Source organism: Eptesicus fuscus, chromosome 13, assembly GCF_027574615.1.
Source record: "Eptesicus fuscus isolate TK198812 chromosome 13, DD_ASM_mEF_20220401, whole genome shotgun sequence".
Lineage (NCBI taxonomy): Eukaryota > Metazoa > Chordata > Mammalia > Chiroptera > Vespertilionidae > Eptesicus > Eptesicus fuscus.
The window spans coordinates 40,187,641-40,207,979 of NC_072485.1; the positions used below are offsets into that span (position 1 = coordinate 40,187,641).

A 20,339-nucleotide genomic window follows, 5' to 3' on the forward strand; every position below is an offset into this window, starting at 1 on the left:
ATTCCCCACAGATACCAACGGACTGTAGTCTTTGAGGAGTCAAAAGTTATTTGCCGATTTTTGATAGCACACGGTTGGGCACCCTAAACCCCTGCATTGTTCAAAGGTCAACTGTGTATATTTACATATATGTATCTTAGGTTGAGTTCCCTAGAAGCCAAGATGGGGATTCTTGTGTAAATGATTTATAAAAGAACTGCTCTCAGGAGAAACCTGTAGGGGAGTGAGGGAATGATTTAGTTTCAGGTAAAATTGAATCTCAACTTGATTCGTTGGCCCTCTGGAGTATTAATTGCATAATGGAGTTATAACCCTGCACCAAACAGTCATTGGCTGTTGGCCATGGGGGAAGGTGTGTATAGCCTTCATGTGTTCTGTACAAACAGATTCAGAAACAGAGACAAAAGGGATGGTTACCAGAAGGGAGGGTTTGGGGAGGAGAGTGAAAAAGAGAAGGGGAATTTAGTCAATAAGATTGTGATAAGTTTACATGTGACAGATGAATATTAGAATTATTGGAGTGACCACATTATAAGGTATAAAAATGTTGAATCACTATATTATACACCTGAAACTAATACAACCAATGTAAGATTGTATACCAGCTATACTTAAATAAAAAGTAAATTTATCAAACCCAAACCAGAATACAAGGTTGGTATAATATTAGAAAATCAATTAAGGTTATCCACAACTTTGACAGGTTAAAAAAGAAAAATCATATAACAATTTCAACAGATGCAAAGTGCCTAATAAAGTTAAACATTAGTTACATAAGATAAAATCTAACAAACAAGGACTACGTGTAAATTTAGTATGTGTGTGTGCTAAGATCCTATTAAGATCCTCCCAGAGATCCGTTTAACTAGTTGGTTGTGTCCATTTCCAGCTACTATAGGTACTACTGCTATGAGTTCACACATATGCATCCTTCTCTGGAGAACTGCCTTAGGATGATCAGAGCCAGCTTGTGCAGTTCCACTTCTCCCTCTGCCAGCTTATTTCACTTAGCACAATACTCTCTAGATCCCTCCATGTTGTCACAAATTTCATTCTTTTTTATTGCTGTGTAATATTCCATTGTGTATGTGTACTGCATCTTCTTTATCCATTTATCTATCAACAGACACATAAATTGCTTCCAAATCTTGGCTATTGTAGATTTTGCTGCAGTGCACATAAGGGTGCATATATCTTTTTGAATAATGTTTTCTCATTTTCTTTGGATAAATACCCAGAAGTGGAATTGCTTTAAGGTAAGGCCTGAAACCATAAAACTCAAGAAAACATAGGAAGTAAACTATCTGACATCAGTCAGAGAAATATCTTTGTGGACCGTCCCCTCATGTAAGGGAAACAAAATTTAAAAAAGAAACAAATGGGCCTACGTCAAACTAAAAAGCTTCTTCATAGTGAAGGAAACCTTCACCAAAACAAAAAGGCAACCTACTGACTGGGAGAATATATTTGCAAATTATGTATTTGATAAAGTATTGATATCAAAATATATAAGAAACTTATACAACTGAATAACCGTGACCTCCTGGTTAGTAAGTCAACTCTCAACCACTGAGCCATGCTGGTCAGACTATACATAGTATTTATTGGCTCCTTAGAAAGGCTTCATATTAGGACTCTGTTTGTGATCCTGATTAAGTTTTAATACTTCTTTTTTATAGAATCCCAAAACAAAAGAGCAAATTGAAAATCTGTTACGAAATGGAATGAATAAGGAACTTCGGGATCGTCTTTGTTGCCGAATGACTTTTGGGACTGCAGGACTTCGTTCTGCTATGGGGGCAGGATTTTGTTACATTAATGACCTTACAGTAATACAATCAACACAGGTAAGTCTATACACTTTTATCACTCAATGTTTTTTACCGTATAAATTAGATAGTGCCTTTCTAAGAAAAACCAAAACCTTCATATCCAGGAAGATACTCTCTTGTAGGTAAATAAAAAAAGAATAAATTCTGATCTTTGATTTATCTTAGAAGGCATTTCTGTATCTTCAAGGTCAAAGACTAACTTCTCAGTAGGAGTTATTTTAGTTGTCATTGTCACCTTCTTGACAGTGTTACTTGGCATTTGTCATAAATAGGTGAAATCTTTTGGTTAGCTTTTGTCTTGTGATTTAGCAAGGCCTAATATGGTCAAAATTCTTTTCTCTAGAGCCTTACGGCAAGAAACAATTCCTTTTGGCTCTTCTAACAAATGAATATTGACATTTCCTATTTAGATGACCCATTTTGGCATATGGCCATTGATACAGGTTAATCAGGGTATTTGGAAAATTTAGTTGAAAATATTTCCATTGGTTCTTCATATCCATTTGAGAGTTCTTTAAGATAGTGTATGACAAACACCATTTATTTTATTTCTCCCCATTTTATGCAATTTATTTTGGAAATAAGAAACTAATTACTTTTCTTTCCAGTGAATCATTATCATTGCTTCAAGGAACTATACTTGCTTGAAGGCCAAAATGCATTTAGTATATACTAAAAATAGATTTGGACTAGAGAAATGTTCGGTAGTCATAATTTTAATTGATCCTGGCAAACAGTGAATCATCTTTAGCCTTGTTCTGAGGGAATTCTCTAAAGCCAAGGGCTAGTGCAGGGGGTGGGGATGAAGGGATGACAACATGCATACCACCTCCCCACCTCCATCTCCTCATCTAGAGATGCTTCAGTTCAATCTTTTTTATATATTGGGTTTCCTTGTAAGCTTTCATTTTAAATGAAGATTCCTTGACTTAACAAAATGGGATGGAGGAGCTGTTTGAAAAAAAATCTCTATAGAAGTGCAAATTTTTACAGTAGTTGAGTGTGAAGTAGACAAGTCAAATGGAATCTGATTCTTCAGCCTTAGCCCTTTTCAGAATCTAAGTAGAGGGGGATAAAATAAAATGGATTTTCATACCAGAGAATAATAGAATAATAGGAGGTTCTGTGAGGTTTTAGGATAGTATAATCATTAGAAATAAATAAGTGGGTGAAACTAGCCAATTTGGGTGTGCATGTGCACACACACTCATACACACACACAAAGTAATTTGGGAAGAATAATTATTCTTTTTTTAAAAAGATTTTTTTAAATTGATTTTTAAAGAGAGAGAGGAAAAGAGAAGGAGTGAGAGAGAAACATTGATGTGAGAGCAAAGCATGGATTGGCTGCCTCCTACACGCCCCCTACCAGGGACCCAGCCTGAAACTCAGTTATGTGCCCAGACGCAGAATCAAATCAGCAGCCTTTCAGTGCATGGGATGATGCCCAACCAGCTGAGCCATACTGGCCAGGGCAAGAATAATTACTTTTTTTAAAAAAAATAAATATATATATTTTATTTATTTCAAAGAGGAAGGGAGAGGGAGAGAGAGATAGAGACATCAATGATGAGACAGAATCATCAATTGGCTGCCTCCTGCATGCCCCCTACTGGAGATCAAGCCCATGACCTGAGCATGTGCCCTGACCAGGAATCGAACTGTGACCTCCTGGTTCATAGGTCGATGCTCAACCAGTGACCCAAGATAGGCAGAATAATTATTCTTGAAAGAGCCCTGGAAGAAGAGTCCAAAAGTTACTGGGGCCTCATTTGGTGCTGCCACATAGTTACAGCAGTGCCTTCCACATGGCAGGTAATTAATTAATCAGTATAACTTGGTTTTAGTTGAATGAATGGCCTTGGGCAAGTCATGAAATGGAGCATCAATCTTATTCTACTTCCTTTTTGAAGAGATGTTAAAAGACAGACAAAAATAGAAATGGTATCTGCATTTCTGTCTTTTCAGGGTTGTAAGGATTGAGTGTGGCAACATTTGTGAAAGTAGTTTTAAAGAACTTATAACAATATGAAATGCTAGAGGCCCAGTGCAGGAATTTGTGCATGGGTGGGGTCCGGCTGGCCCACCCCAAACGGAGCCAATCGGGGGCTGGGCCGGCCAGGGGGAGGGGCCCCGAGGTTGGCCAGCCGGCCTTGCTCCCTGGTCAAACTCTCCGTCAAGGGGACAATTTACATATTACCCTTTTATTATATAGGATTATTTTTAGAAATGAAAGTGTTAATGTTAGCAAATCATTCATAAGCTAGTTAAATGGTTTTAGATATTTTCATAATGTTTTCAATATTAAATACTTCATTTTTTCATCACCCTTGACTGTTGGGGATGCTCTAGTTTATAGGATTTTCTTTTCTGTGAGATTTTAAAACCAAGGAATTACAAATGGGATAAGCCATTTTAAGAAATGTTCTAATGAAGTTTTATGTTGTTGATTAAAAATGCTTTTGGCCGAAACCGGTTTGGCTCAGTGGATAGAGCGTCGGCCTGCGGACTCAAGGGTCCCAGGTTCAATTCCGGTCAAGGGCATGTACCTTGGTTGTGGGCACATCCCCAGTAGGGGGTGTGCAGGAGGCAGCTGATCGATGTTTCTAACTCTCTATCCTTCTCTCTTCCTCTCTGTAAAAAATCAATAAAATATATTTTTTAAAAAATGCTTTTGTTATAAATAGGTGAAATCTTTTGATTAGCTTTCGTCTTGTGATTTAGAAAGGCCTAAAATGGTCAAAATTTTGTTCCCTAGAGCCTTAAGGCAAGAAACAATTTCTTTTGGCCCTTCTAACAATATTTTTAGCACGTCCCATATTTTTCCCCCCTTCGTGTTTTATGTAACGTATTTTGTTTAATATTTATTTGATATTTTTGTGGTATTAAATGTGTCTGGAACTCCGGGAAGTAAATGTTTGACATCTCACCTTTGCGGATTGAACGGTATTGTTTCCACATTGGTAAACATGGGCCTAAAGGCAGAAGCCAGATTCCCAGCAGCCCATAAACTTCACAGTGCACATAAAAATAATAGATTGTTAAATTGTATAAAAATGCAGGCATTAGGAGCTAACGTTTTGTGTTTATCTGCTTCAGGGGATGTACAAATACCTGGAGAGATGTTTCTCAGACTTCAAGCAGAGAGGCTTTGTCGTTGGGTATGATACCCGAGGGCAAGTAACTAGCAGCTGCAGCAGCCAGAGGTACAGTGTTCATCGTCTCAGAGGTTAAAATGGATTAGGGGGAAAAACCTTAATTTTTCCCACCAGGAGCAGGATATCTGAACTAGGAAGCTGTCAATAAGAAATGTGATCACATGCTAATATTTATTTTAGAGCTGAAATAGAAGCATTTCAAAGATAAGCTTTAGCTTTTACAGAAAGGAGCAACATTTAAAAATATTTAGAGTTAGTATTTAGAATGGCATCATGCTTATTTTATGATTTTCTGTTTTGACCAAGGCACTGGGTAGGAATAATGATGTAGCTTATATTTTCTCATTGTAGTCCCATTTGAATAGTTTTAAGGTATTTTTACACATAGATTATCATGATATCTTATTTTTTTCAGGGGGTAGTTATGCATATTGTGTTCATTAAAGTCTCTTGTTTCACTTTTCTCTGTTATTTTTGCATTTTTCAGGTTTTATTTCTTAGTAAAAGAGCCATCAAAAGATAAATGAGAAAAAAGAAAGAAATTAAAATGTCAATTCTCTTTATTGTTAAGCTCCTTTAAAAAATCTCATTTAACCTTTTTAAGTTAGAGCACGAAGCTTAAATAATCAGTGATTATAGGAATTGGTTATATTAGAATACTATATATTCAGAATAATTGTAATAGGAAACATTTATTATGGAAGTTAGGTTTCTAAAAGTATGGTAAGACTAAGTGAAATATTTTTTCTCTCTCTTTTTTTAGGCTTGCTAAACTTACTGCTGCAGTCTTATTGGCTAAAGATGTTCCTGTGTACCTTTTTTCAAGATATGTTCCTACACCTTTTGTGGTAAGTGTGTTATGTTATTAATCTTACAGTTTGCTGCTCTGGAAAAGATTTCTTAAGTCAACCAGGATTCAAGTATTTGTCCTGCATATAGTTCTCTATTAAGTGATATGAAGTGCCAAAAGAAGAACCAAAGGAAAACAGTGTTGCTCTGAATTTATTTTCATTCAACAAGCATGTGCTAAACCAAGTAAGAATTTGATCTGTAACAACCTGACAAATCTAGAGTCATGATGGAATATTTTAATACTATTCTTTCAGAAATTGATTTATTAGACAGGCAAAAACAATTAAGGATAGCTTTGAACACACTGTTAGTATGTTTGATCGGTGTGTGTGTGTGTGTGTGTGTGTGTGCGCGCGCGCGCGTAAAAGCCCTGTACCTTAGTGATGGTAGGATGTTCATTCTTATCAAGCAGGATCACATAGGAAATCTCAACAAATAACAGAGAACTGCTTATTAAACTATAGTCCTGGACCCCAACGCAATAAGATTAAAAATGAGAAATCCAGTGTTGGAATTATAAAAAACACTTTTATGAAGATATCATAGTGAAGATTAAAAATTTCAGGCAATCCTTGCTTTGCATGGTGATGCAGGACTATAAAACCATGGAAATCGAGCTAAATCATTAATGGGAAAAATTGTTCTGTAAACTTAAAATTTTTTTTATCAAAACATAAAAACACTTTTAACCCTCACTTTAAAATTTTTTGTTAAACATTTCTGAACCTTACTGTTAGATCCCTTTGTACACCATAAGCGTCTATAGACAACAGGCGATGAACCTTCCCCACACGCCACGCGCGTCTATAGCTGCAAACCTCTACGTGGAAAATGTGCTTGGTATGCTCTTCTACTAGTATTGGTACAGAACAGCGAAAAGAACCCAAGTACTTTTGTAAACAATGTAATGTTCCAATATATTCAAAATATTGAATTATTTATCAGTGGCAGTTAACTGATTTAAAAATGTATAGGGAAAATAAAAAATAGTAAAACTGTTATTTAGTACACTGTAATTTAAAACATTGAGGACTAAAGTGTTTTATTCCTTTGTAAAATAACTTATTAAGAGTATGACCAGTGCTTGCTTCTTGTCATATCTCTTAATATGATGAGCATCTTTTCTATGCCTCAGTGAATTGTCACACTCCTAAGTTTGGATCAGCTTCCCACATTTTATCCTTGGTAATTTCAATATTATGAACTCTTTCTGAGAATTTTTTTTTTTTTTGCCAGTATCACTTCTCTGGGACATCTTCATCCTTTTCATCACAAGTATAGCTCTCACTTAAATCCATACGTTCGCCTTCACTAGGCTCTTCTGGTTGCAGATCTAGAGTCTCTTGAATGACAGCAGTGTTATCAACATTCCCAGTTATTTTTTCCTGTAACTCCATTGCCATTCAATTCAAATTTCATTTCCACCATTATCACTTTTGTGTTTTTGCTGCATTTTCATCTTTGTTGGCTAGTTCCTTCTTTCAGTTCTCCATTTTTGCAAGCTATAGTTAATAAAGCATAGTAGCTGAAATGTAAACATGTTGTTGGAAGACTAGGATTATTTAACTAAAGCATGGTGTCAGACATTTGTGTATATTGGAACTGTGCAAAGCAAGGACTGCCTATATTTAAAACTGAGCAACATAAGTAGCAGAAATTATGGGCTATAACTAGAGCCCTGCTTAAAGGCAAATTTAGAGTCTGTGAATAAATTAGGGAAAAAAATATTAAAAATGATGAGCTAAGCTATTTAACTTAGTATGTTAGAATGAAAACAGAATAAGTCCAAATAAAGTGAAAGGAAGGAAATAATAAAGTTATAAGGAAAATCAAATAGGAAACAAAGAAAAGAGAGTACCAACGTAAGAGTAAGTTGGCTCTCTGAAGAAACTAATAAACAAACCTTTAACAAGGGTGCTCAAGAAAAAGAGAGAAATGACACAAATAAAGAAATTTAATAATACAATAGAGACTAAGAAAAGCACAATATTCTGAATAACATAATGCAAATAAATGTGAAAGCTTAGATGAATTTCCCAATTTCCTATAGTAATTGATATGTCAAAACTGGTAAGAAATAGAAAACCTGGCCCTAGCCAGTTTTACTCAGTGGTTGGAGCATTGGCCCGCGGACTGATGAGTCTCGAGTTTCTTCTCTAGTCAAAAGCACATACCTCAATTTCAAGCTCCATCCCTGGCCCTGGTCAAGGCACCATATGAGAGGCAACCAATCAGTGTGTCTCTCTCACATTAATGTTTCTCTCTCTCTGTCTCTCCCCCTCCCTTCCACTCTTCTAAAAATCAATAGAAAAAAATATCCTTGGGTGAGGATTAATAAATAAATAAAGTAGAAAACCTGAATAAGTGTCTAACCACTAAAGAAATTAAACTGGTATATTTTTAAAATCTTTTCAAATTAAATATGCCAACGCCAGGTGATTTTATAGGCAAGTTTTACCAAATGTTTGAGGAAGAGATAATGTCTCTATAAATGGTAACTAATGATTTACTGGAAATACACTGAGTGGCTCAAAGAATTGAAGAAGTTGTTAAATAATTAGTTCCAATGATTTACAGAAACCAGGAAGGATCCAGAAATTTAGAACATTTATATAGGATTCTGCCACTGGGTTGCCAGTCCCAACTCTACCAATCCCTGTGTAGTCTTCCTCCCTTACTGAAGGCGGATTTGCTCAGCTGGTATTTTTCACAGTCCCAGATTCACAGCCTTTATCAGCATAACCTTGAGTTAAAAGGCAGTCCTTGTCTACCTTCAGCAGAGAGGCTTGTGTTATGAACCAGATTCTGAATTAAATCAAGGAATAAGTTACTCTGGTCAGTACTGGACCCTGTGTCCATCCCTCCATGGCCAGGAGGAGAGAAGTTGGATGTAATGGTAGAGGAGTAGAAGGAACATCCTACAAAAAAAAAAAAAAGTGGAACCCAACCTCTAGGAATTAACTTTGACAACAAAGATGGTGAGTTGACCTTTATATGATATAGAGGCCACAAAGTATGTATACAGATTTCCAATTTTTTTTTCAGGTTTTCAAATTAGAAGGCAAGAGACCTATATTCTACCCTTGAATCTTCTCCCTTGTGATTGTATAATGTTGGATAAACCTCAGTGTAAAATTATTTCGAATTAGGTGATTTCTAAATTTACTTCCAGCTCTAACATTTTATGATTATATTCATCACTCATATCTCCAGAGTCTAGTGGAGTGTCTGGCATATAGTAGATGCTCATTAAATATTTGTTAAATGAACAAAATAATAAAAAAAAACCACAGGACTAAGTTAAATGAGACTATGGGGGAAAGCCATTCAGCCTAACAGGTGATTATTGTTGACCTTTTAGAAATGGGCCCCACCCAATGATGGTTGAGGTTGTAGGCTATTTATATCTCGATGTCTTTTCCTGTTATTTAGTCAAAGGTATTCTAATGTCACATGTACGAATAGCCAGGAAATTATGCTGTTGCTGTTTTTTCAGCCATATGCAGTCCAGAAGCTCAAAGCAGTTGCAGGTGTGATGATTACAGCATCTCACAACCGCAAAGAAGATAACGGATACAAGGTATACCTTGGGCTCCTATTCTTTGCTTGTTTACACAGCTCCTTTCTTATTTAAATAATAAATGCTGGGTTTATTTCCTACACTGGGGAGCAGAACTAGACATTGGGGACAGGGAGATAAAAACATTGAGGCCAACCCTCAAAGAATGTGTATCCTTGCTACTTCTGGCCCTTGCTACTTCTCAACATGTACTATTATAACCAAAGTCTCTTCATCAGTCTCATTACTTCTATCTTACTGCCCTCAATGTCCCCATTCTGTTCCAAATCCATCCTGTCTTCCATTTCAAAAATATAATCATATTGTATCTAAATGAATTGGAGTTTGCAGGAAGAGAGCCAGAGTAATAGTACTTGGACATCACTGTCCTCTCCCTCTAACCTTCTACCAGGGCTCCCCATTGGCCACAGGATCCACTTGACGTGTCAGCCTCTGTGACAGAAAGTAGGGTGGAGAAGGGTGAAGAGTGGCCCTGGAGGGACAAACAGAAAACACACAGCACAGTATGGAGCCAGTGTTTGGGGCTCCGGGGTGATGAGTCCATGATCTTATACTTGCTTTGCTTCTTGTGTGGAAGGTCTTCAGGTACACTGGGGAAAATACAATTCAATAGTAATACCACCCAGCTAAGTGGGTAGTACTGCCAGTCACAAAAGCAAGATTAATTCCGTTTTGGATATATTAAGTTTGAGATATTCGGTCAGCCAGGTAGCAAGCAACGTCCTATATGCAGTTAGATATAAAGTTCTGTTGCTCAGGGGAGAAATCTGGACTGAAGTTATGGATTTGGGGGTCACCCTACATATTAGAGTATTGAGGTGTATTTGGAAGTTATTTACTTTAAATGTTCAACCATATATTGTCTCTGGGATGAGCAGCCCAGAGACAACATATGGTAGAAAAGCAGGTCCAGAGGGGATCTGTACAGAATATCAACTTTAAGGGAAGGGGAAAGAAGACTTGCTGGAGATAGGAGAAAGGCCAGAAAATGTTGGTGTCACAAAAACAAAAAGGATGAGAGAGTTGCAAGGAGGGAAAGAAAGGTCAACTGTCAAGAGAGCTAATAACCCAGATCTCCTCTGAGTATCAGACTCCTATATCCAGCTGCCTACTTGACATCCACTGGGATGTCTAGCAGACATCTCAAAATTACCATAGTGTCTCCAGAACAGAGCTCTTCATTCCCCCACAACCTGCCACATACACACCTAAATGTGTTCCTCCAGTCTTCCCATCTCCGTAAATTGATAACACCACTCCTTCACTCCTAACATTTAATCCACTAACAGGTTCTACACAGTCTGCGTCTACAATATATGTTGAATATGTTTACTTCTGTCCCTATCTTCTACCTCCACCATTCCAAAGCATTGTGGTCTTCTGTCTGAACTAAACTAGTCTCTTCCCTTCTCCCATTGTTCTCCCCTGCTGGCCATTCTCCACCAAGGGGCCAGATGATCTCTTAAATATAAACAGGTCATGTTACTTTCTTGCTTAAAATGTTCAGTGGCTTCTCATTCTTCAAATAAAATCCAAACTCCTTACCTTGGGGCTTACAGGACTCTGTCTCTGCCTACCTCTTCAACCTCGTTTCATTCATTCCTCTCCTGTGCTCACTACTTTCCAGTCACACTATCTCTTCTCTGTTCCTCCAGTTCCTCCAGTTCACCCAGCCCTTTTGCGCCTCTGAGGCTTTGTAATTGTTTTCTTCCTCTGCTGGGATTGCTCTTCTCCAATCTTGCAGACTGGCTTGTTTTCACCCTTCAGCTTCCTGCCCAGATGTTTCTTCCTTGAAGACCTTCCAGGGTCACCTTATCTCAAGTAGCTTCCCTCAGTGACCTGATCTAGCTTGTTTATTTCCTTCACAGAACTTGTCACTATCTCTCATTATCTGCTTTCTTTTCCTTTTCTTTCTTTTTTTTTAATTGATTTCAGAGAGGAAGTGAGAGGGAGAGAGAGATACAAACATTAACAACGAGAGAGAATCATTGATTGGCTGCCTCCCACACACACCCCACTGGGGACTGAGCCCACAACTGGGGCATGTGCCCTTGACCAGAATCGCACCCGGGACCCTTCAGTCCAAAGGCTGATGCTCTATCCACTGAGACAAACCAGCCAGGGCCCTGCTTTCTTTATAATAAATTATCTGTTAGTTTGTTGACATGTTTGTTTGACACCACCCCCACCCCCCCCATTCCCAATATAATAAGCTCATGCATGGGTGGAGGTATTTAGTCTGTTTTGATATTCATTGTTGTTGAATTTATTTGTCACATAGTAAACCCTCAAAGATTTCTTTTTCTTAAAATATAAGCACAAGGTAAAAAATACAAAAGTTGAACAGCCTAAAAAGTTAAATAATAAATATCATCACTCCTAACCCTTTCCCCCAGTACCTCTTTCAGAAGCAAATACTGTTGCCAATTTTAGTTTCCTTCCAGAGATAGTCTATGCATGTGTAATCATATATGCATTTGTCATTCCCTTACTTTTTTCAGGCAACAGTATGAAACAGTCTTAGAGATAATTCTCTGCATCGAGCCATCGATGATAGATAGATAGATAGATAGATAGATAGATAGATAGATGATAGATCTGCCTCATTGATCTTTAAAAACCTATATAGATGAATCCTAATTTATTTGACTGGTCTTCTGTCGGTGAATATTTCATTTGTTTCTGATCTACTTATAAGCAGTGCTACAATGAATGTTCTTTACACATAATCTTCGTTCATATGTGCAAGTAACTTTATATAGTCAGTATAGAATAGCAGTTAAGAGTATGGTTTGGGTTTGAAACCTACCTCTGTGATTCAGAAGCTTTTTGACCTCAATATACCATCAGTGTACTTTGGCATTTATTAGTCTAGTCCCATGTTGACATTTTCTACCTGATTAATTTGGTGTGCTTCTTTATAAAGTCAAATATCTCTAGCTAAGAAAATATCTGGCCAATATTTCAAGTGTTTATAAGTGTATTTATCTGTTATCTAGGTTTATTGGGAAACGGGTGCTCAGATCACATCTCCTCATGACAAGGAAATTCTGAAATGTATAGAAGAATGTGTGGAACCCTGGAATGGTTCCTGGAATGATAATTTAGTGGACACCAGCCCACTGAAGAAAGATCCTCTGCAGGACATTTGTAGTAGATACATGGAAGACCTGAAAAAGATCTGTTTTCACAGGTACCCGAGTGGGACTATAGGATAATATTACCTTAGAATAAGATTAACAAATAAGGGAAAGAAATACCTATAAAAATGTGTTGGCTGTTTTATTATATTTAAAATTATAGCTAAACAGTATGTTCATACTAGTAAAAAGTGGAAATAACCTAAATATCCATCAACTGATGAAGAGACAAATAAAATATGATATATCCAAACAATGAAATATTATCCAGGAATAAAAGGAAATGAAATACTGATGCAAAATGCAGCATAGATAAGCCTTGAAAACATTATCCTAAGTGAAAGAAGCCAGTCACCAAGGACCACATATTGTATGATTCCATGTATATGAAATGTCCAGAGTAGGCAAATCTATTGAGACAGAAACAGGCAGAAAATACATTAGTGGTTACCTATGGCTGGGAGGACTGGGAGGGTTAGAATATGGCAGCTATGGGGTATGCAGATTCTTTTGGGAGTAATGGGAATGTTCTAAAATTGATTATGATAATGGTTGAAAAACTCTGAATATAGTGAAAGCCATTGAATTGTACACATTAAATGAGTACATCGTATAGTATATTAATTACCTCTCAGTAAAGTCATTTTAAAAATTTAGCTAAATATATGTATTCTCTCTGTATAAGATTAGGGAATTTTCTCTAAAAATTTATTTTTCCTTTTCTATGTCCATATTTTCATAACTATTTCATAAATAGCTAACACAATTGCTAAAAAGCATCCTTGCTTGCTGAGTAGATTTTCCCTATTCTACAAAACAGATTTTAGCTTTCTCTATAGCTTGTTTTAATTATATCCCAAGTAATGAGCTTTAGATTGATTGAATGATGATTTTTCTTTACAGGGAATTAAACTCAAAGACCACCTTGAAATTTGTACATTCATCTTTTCATGGGGTTGGACATGATTATGTGCAGTTGGCTTTTCAAGTGTTTGGTTTTAAGCCTCCAATTCCAGTACCAGAACAAAAAGATCCTGACCCAGACTTTTCTACTGTTAAATGTCCAAATCCTGAAGAGGGAGAATCTGTGCTGGTATCTTTCTTTTATTTTTAAATTATTATTAGAGTATTAAACTTAATCAAGTAGAACTCATTGACAATTCAAAGATTACTTACAAAAGCAGAAATCACTTTAGTTTACATCTTTTAAATTATATGGGAGCCATATATTCTGTTTTGTTTGAAATCTCTATGGTAGATATTCCTACTTCCAGGCTTTTTTTAAATTTAGCTGAACTGTATTCCTTCTAAAATTCATATCACTGGCATAGTGCCTACATTTAGGAATATTAACATTGAATTGAATGTCTTCAATACAATCCAGCCTTTTGGGTCACTGTTGTAGGAACTCTCTTTGAGACTGGCAGAGAAAGAAAATGCCCGGGTAGTGGTCGCCACAGACCCCGACGCAGACCGACTGGCGGTGGCAGAGCTTCAGGAGAAGTCAGTAGAACCTGTTATTTGATTAAAAGCTTAAATTTTGATGAAAATTTTTTTTATTTTAGTCAAATAGGCTTGTTGGAAATAATTTTAAAAATAAGAAAATACATCTCCTGTAAGCCCATGATCCAGAAATAACCACACCTAGGTTGATATTTTAACATTTTCTTTCTGTGTTTTTTCTACTCAAATATTTAAGATGTATTTGTTTTTACAAAATTGTGACCATACTATACAGGATGGGCCAAAAGCAGGTTTATAGTTGAGAGTACGAGAAACAGGTTTTTCTTGTATTATTTATTAACTAGAGGCCCGGTGCACGAAATTCGTGCATGGGGGGGGGGTGTCCCTCAGCGTAGCCTGCACCCTCTCCAATCTGGGACCCCTCGAGGGATGTCCGACTGCCCATTTAGGCCCGAACCCAGTAGGATCGGGCCTAAATGGGCAGTCGGACATCCCTCTCACAATCCAGGACTGCTGGCTCCCAACTGCTCACCTGCCTGCCTTCCTGATTGCCCCTAACCACTTCTGCCTGCCAGCCAGATCACCCCCTAACCACTCCCCTGCCAGCCTGATTGATGCCTAACTGCTCCCCTGCCAGCCTGTTTGCCCCCAACTGCCCTTCCCTGCAGGCCCAGTCGCCCCCAACTGCCCTCCCCTGCCAGCCTGGTCACCCCTAACTGCCCTCCCCTGCAGGCTTGATCACCCCCAACTGCCCTCCCTTGCAGGCCTGGTCCCTCCCAATTGCCCTCCCCTGCTGGCCTGATCGCCCACAACTGCCCTCCCTTGCAGGCCTGGTCCCTCCCAATTGCCCTCCCCTGCTGGCCATCTTGTGGTAGCCATCTTGTGTCCACATGGGGGCAGGATCTTTGACCACATGTGGGCAGCCATCTTGTGTGTTAGAGTGATGGTCAATTTGCTTATTACTCTTTTATTAGATAGGATAGAGGCCTGGTGCAAGGGTGGGGGCCAGCTGGTTTGCCCTAAAGGGTGTCCTGGATCAGGGTGGGGGTTCCCTTGGGGCATGGGGTGGCCTGGGTGAGGGGCCTGTGGTGGTTTGCAGGCCGGCCATGCTCCCCTGCGACCCAAGCAGAGGCCCTGGTATCTGGGATTTATCTACAATTGAAACTTCGTAGCCTGGAGTGAAGCCAAGCCTCCTGCTTGCTCTGTGGTGGCAGCCATTTCTGTTGGGATTTATGTATTTTCTATAATTGAAACTTTGTAGCCTTAAGCGGAGGCCTGGGCCGGCCAGGGTGTGTGGAAAGCTTGGCTTCCTCCATTGCTGGGGGCAACCCAGCCTCCTGCTCTCTCTAGTTCTGTGGCTGCTGCCATTTCTGTTGGGATTTATCTTCTATAATTGAAACTTTGTAGCCTTGAGTGGCGGCCTCCACCGGCCAGGGTATTCGGAAAGCTTGGCTTCCTCTATCGCCGGGGAAACCCAAGCCTCCCTCCTGTTCGCTCAGTGGCTGCAGCCATCTTGGTTAGGGTTAATTTGCATAATCGCTCCTGATTGGCTGGTGGGCGTGGCTGGTAGGTGTAGTTGAGTGATGTTAATTTGCATATTACTCTTTTATTAGATAGGATGATTGTATTATTTTCCATACGAACAACTGTAAACCTACTTTTACCCCACCATGTATAGTTTTATGTAGATTATTTTCTATTTAATATTATACTGTGAGCATTTTCCCCTGTCCTTAATTATTGTTTAAAATATTAAATTTTAAAATGGCATAATATCACAACAGATTGCTTATCAGTGTGATCATTTCCTAATCTTGGTCCTTTGAGTTGCTATGTATTTTTGCTATTATAATGTTGTGACAACTGTCTTTACATAGAAAGGACATTATATTAACTTTTTTCTAATTAAATAGGATAATAAAAGTGACAATTTTTCAAAAGACATTGCTACCATTTCTACTCTAAGCTCACCCCTGGTCAGTTAGAAAAGTAGTTGTAAATGTTTTCTCAAAGAGTCCACACAGTAGTGTTTGGGTTGGTGATTTGTAAGTCTTGGGGGTCAAGAAGCTTTAATGAGAAGTTATAAAGTTCCTGACTTGAGTTTTTTTCTCTCTGCAGTGGTCACTGGAAAGTTTTCTCAGGAAATGAGTTGGCAGCTCTGTTTGGGTGGTGGATGTTTGATTGCTGGAAGAAAAGTAAATCAGGAAATGCTGATGTGAAGAACATTTATATGTTAGCCACCACGGTCTCTTCCAAAATTTTGAAGGCAATTGCACTTAAAGAAGGATTTCATTTTGAAGTAAGAATAGATAATACCTGTGTGCCACTTTTCTAAACCTATTTCTGTAAATTAAAGCCATCTCCCCGCCAAAACTGACTTTTATCAATTTCATTTATGATTCCCACTTTTTTCCTAATTTTGTTAACATTAAATCTTTTTGATAGCTTAGACACTTGAGCCAAATTCATCCAGTGTGTGAATTTCTGAAACTAAGATTAGGTGTTCTTTAAAAATTACGTTAATGCTTATTATTCCATACAGTAATATCCGGTTTCCATACTGAGAAAATCTGGCTGCTGACTTCATCAGTAACATAAACTCCATTCCAAAAAATTGTAGGTGTCCGGAACCATTTGTGTAGGCTCTTCAAGTTCAGTCTTAAGAAACTTTAAGCAGTCTTCTAAATTGCAAATTAAGACCCAGAGATTCTACATCCAAAAAAAAAAAAAAAAAAAAAAAATGACGCCTCTCTCTCAGCCCAGATCACTAACCTTTGTGAGCCTCAGGCAGTTAACCTGACTAAGCGGACTGCCACTGGGACTAATGTCAATGAAGTTGCTTTTCCTCTGCCATCTTTGCCCAGTATCAGTGAAAATGTCACCTTTGGGCATTTTTCTTGAGCCACAGTCAAGCTACAGGTCTTAACACTAATTGGCTGAGTAAAAGAAAATTGTCCTTGTCTTAATAAAATAGAGCTTTCAACCTCAGGCTTTCTAAAATACAAATAGCAAAATAGAAGAAAGTGAAATTTTATTTAAGCCGTAAGATTCTGAATTACAAGTAATGTTAACATTTTTATCATTTATGGCAAGAAATATGTATAATGAGCACAAAAGAGAAAAAAATGATTCTAAAGACCAATATTATAAATGTACTTCCTTGTTTTTGTTGTTGGGAATAGGGGTGGCAGATGATTTTGTCATGTTATGTTACGTTACGTTACGTTACGTTATGTTATTTTCCAGTGAGGAGGTAGAGAGGTGAATTAGGAATCTTAAGTTGGTAATGCTGAGCTCTAGAGTCAGTGTGTATCACATGATCTTTCTGTTGACTCTAAAACAGTTCATGTTTATGAAGGGAAACATAGCTCATCAGATGAAAAGTCCTCAAATCTAATTACCAAAGAAGGACTTGGTGTGATGGCAAAGAACGCTTGGTTCAGGCATATGTTGTGATAATATTGAAAGTGCATCCTTAGAAAGCTTTATGGCCTTCGATTACTCCAAGGGAATAAATCACAACCTTCATAAGTACTCTGATTCTAGTGCTTACAATACAGCTTACAGACAGGACAGTTTCTGAGAAGCAGTGCACTTGAATCCTGCCTCCATATCTTATGTGCAGCTTAATCTTGGGCCAATTTACTGGACTTCTGAGCCTGTTTCAGCAACAGGGTTTCTGTGAGCGTTAGGAAGAGTGATGGAAAGCACTCGTTACACTGTGTTGTAAATAGTAGGTGGTCATAATATGTTACTTTGTGACTGTGTGCATCACCACTTGTAAATATTGGATTATATTTGGTGTAAATCACCTATTTTGATAAATAGTAGGTCATCAGTTGTGGCAGTGCATGTGTCCGTGCACTTTATGACTACATGTTTACCACTATGTACATCTTTATGGGCCAAAAGCCATAACAGACGATCACTGTGAGAGTGTTAATATAGTGCATTTAGAGACCTGCTTTTCTGTAATATGTGTTATGAGAGAGTCACTTAACAAGAGTGGCCTCCTCTGCATTTCAGGAAACATTACCAGGTTTTAAATGGATTGGAAGTAGGATAAAAGACCTCCTGGAAAGTGGGAAAGAAGTCCTTTTTGCATTTGAAGAGTCTATTGGTATGTAGTAAATATTAAAACCTTTGACATTTGAATTAGGGCATTTTTTTTTTTAATGTAGTGATTCTATAGAGAGGAATTTTTGTATTCTGGTTTTGTATTCTGAGTTGTGGTAAAAACCAAAGAGCATTCAGAAATGTGTAGGTATATTTCTCATCAGAAAAAAAAGACCCTTGAAGGTCCCCTAAATAACTTCAGTATCAATGTGCTTCATTTATTACTAGGATATAAACTCATTGGTCCTCCTGAAGAAATGTAAAACCAATGAACTTATTACAGGCTTAAGTTTTCCTCTTTTTTAAAGATTTTTTTTTTTTAAATTCTCAGGTTTTCTATGTGGAACTTCAGTTTTGGATAAAGATGGGGTGAGTGCAGCCGCTGTTGTTGCTGAGATGGCAACTTACCTGGAAACCATGAATATAACATTGAAACAGCAACTGGTTAAGGTTTATGAAAAGTAAGTCCTACTATTATGAATTTCACATGCTAAATTTTTCTTTGTCCTACTTTCAGCTAAACTTGTTTTCGAGAAATAGTCACTCCTTTTTTAAAAGTACTAAAATTGTCTGAGTTAAGGGCTGCCACTTTCTACATAATACTATAATTAGGTTATCTTTAATATATACTTTTCTAAAGAGTTATCTGAAAGTTGATTTTAACACTTTAAATCTTTGTGTGCAGGTATGGTTATCATATTTCAAAAACTTCATATTTTTTGTGTTATGATCCAAAAACCATCAAAAGTATATTTGAAAGGCTTCGCAATTTTGATTCTCCAAAAGAATATCCAAAATTTTGTGGGACATTTGCTATATTGCATACACGAGACGTTACCACTGGATATGACAGCAGCCAGCCTAATAAGAAATCAGTAAGTACCTTTAAAAAAACACACACACAACAGAAAACAGTTTTTAACTTCATACTAGGGCAAAATGGAGGAAGTTCAAGCCAGTTAGTTTCCTGAAATTAGGATCCATTGCTTTGCGGCAGAGCTTTTTTAAGTCCACTAACTGGCTCTCTGACTCTGATCCTGTCTTATCAATCCCCAAGTGTATGCTACCCTCAGGGCCTGGAGAAGTGAGAACAAGAATGAGAAAGGCAAAGAGAAAAGGAAGAAGGGAGAGAGAATGTGTGATGATGCTAAATAAATAATGTTGAAAATCAAGTCCAAAAGCCTATAATTTCAAAGCTACCCATCTTTCTAGTTGTAATCTCCCTTTTTCAACTTTATTCCCCATACCTCCAGCCAAATAGAACAATTTATAGTTTCTTGCATATATACTTTTTAAAAAAAATTATCTATTTTTGGTAAAGATAGTTCTTTAGTCTACCTTTCCTTCCTACTGTTGCAGGTCTACACGTTAGCCATATTCAAGACTTAAGGCAAATGTCACCTCCTCCACAGTCCCCTCTAAGTCATAAGCAAATATCTTTCTCCTGAGGTTTCATTACATATTGTGCCTTCCTCTTGTCATTCATCACTCTCTGTTTTATGTTATCCGTGTTGTATGTGGCAGATCCATTTCTGATGTACCTTTATGCCTCTCAGTGTCCTGCCTACATGGTAGGTGCTCAACAAATATTTGCTGATCATCTTTAGTTATTGTTGTTGTTATTAGCCTAAATTTTCATTTATAGTGTTCTGTTGCTGACTCAAGATTCTAGGGGCATGATATATTTGGGGAAACCTGTAGCCTCTTGTGGAGAATACTACCCATATTCTCTTTGTGTGTATATATATCCAGTCAACAAATATTGGTCCCCTGTCATGGGTATTGTGTGCATGTGCACATCTGTGTGTATCTATTTTTTTTTTTTGTCTTTGTAAACTACTTGAAGAACCAATTTTTTTGCTTCTTTTTATTTTTGTATTGTTGCTATGCTTATCATAGTTCTTGTGTTTTGCTTTTTTTTTCTCTTAACTCCCTTTAAAGCAGCGGTTGCCAGTCGGTGGTCCGCGGACCACTGGTGGTCTGTGAGGTCCGAAAGGTTGGCGACCACTAGTTTAAGGAAACCTTTGGAGCAGTGCTCGCCAACCGGTGGTCCGCAGACCACTGGTGGTCCATGAGGTCCAAAAGGTTGGTGACTGCTGCTTTAAAGTACATATTTGTTAATCAAAGGGCTTTTCTATCTGTTTCTCACTGATGCTTAGTAGAGTAGATATAGTTAATCCCCTAAGGTCACAAAGTC

General features: G+C 37.7%; 1 protein-coding gene across 1 annotated transcript in view; it reads left to right on the forward strand.

Moving 5' to 3' along the window:
• The window catches only part of PGM2L1 (phosphoglucomutase 2 like 1), a 41,333-nt gene that overhangs the window by 11,048 nt on the left and 9,946 nt on the right, over window positions 1-20,339 (forward strand). The window contains exons 2-12 of the mRNA XM_054724949.1: window positions 1,680-1,847; window positions 4,932-5,038; window positions 5,754-5,838; window positions 9,339-9,422; window positions 12,422-12,615; window positions 13,466-13,655; window positions 13,968-14,065; window positions 16,145-16,325; window positions 18,053-18,146; window positions 18,474-18,603; window positions 18,828-19,017. Coding sequence (XP_054580924.1) covers window positions 1,680-1,847; window positions 4,932-5,038; window positions 5,754-5,838; window positions 9,339-9,422; window positions 12,422-12,615; window positions 13,466-13,655; window positions 13,968-14,065; window positions 16,145-16,325; window positions 18,053-18,146; window positions 18,474-18,603; window positions 18,828-19,017 — 1,521 coding nt within the window. The remainder of the gene's footprint in view (window positions 1-1,679; window positions 1,848-4,931; window positions 5,039-5,753; window positions 5,839-9,338; window positions 9,423-12,421; window positions 12,616-13,465; window positions 13,656-13,967; window positions 14,066-16,144; window positions 16,326-18,052; window positions 18,147-18,473; window positions 18,604-18,827; window positions 19,018-20,339) is intronic.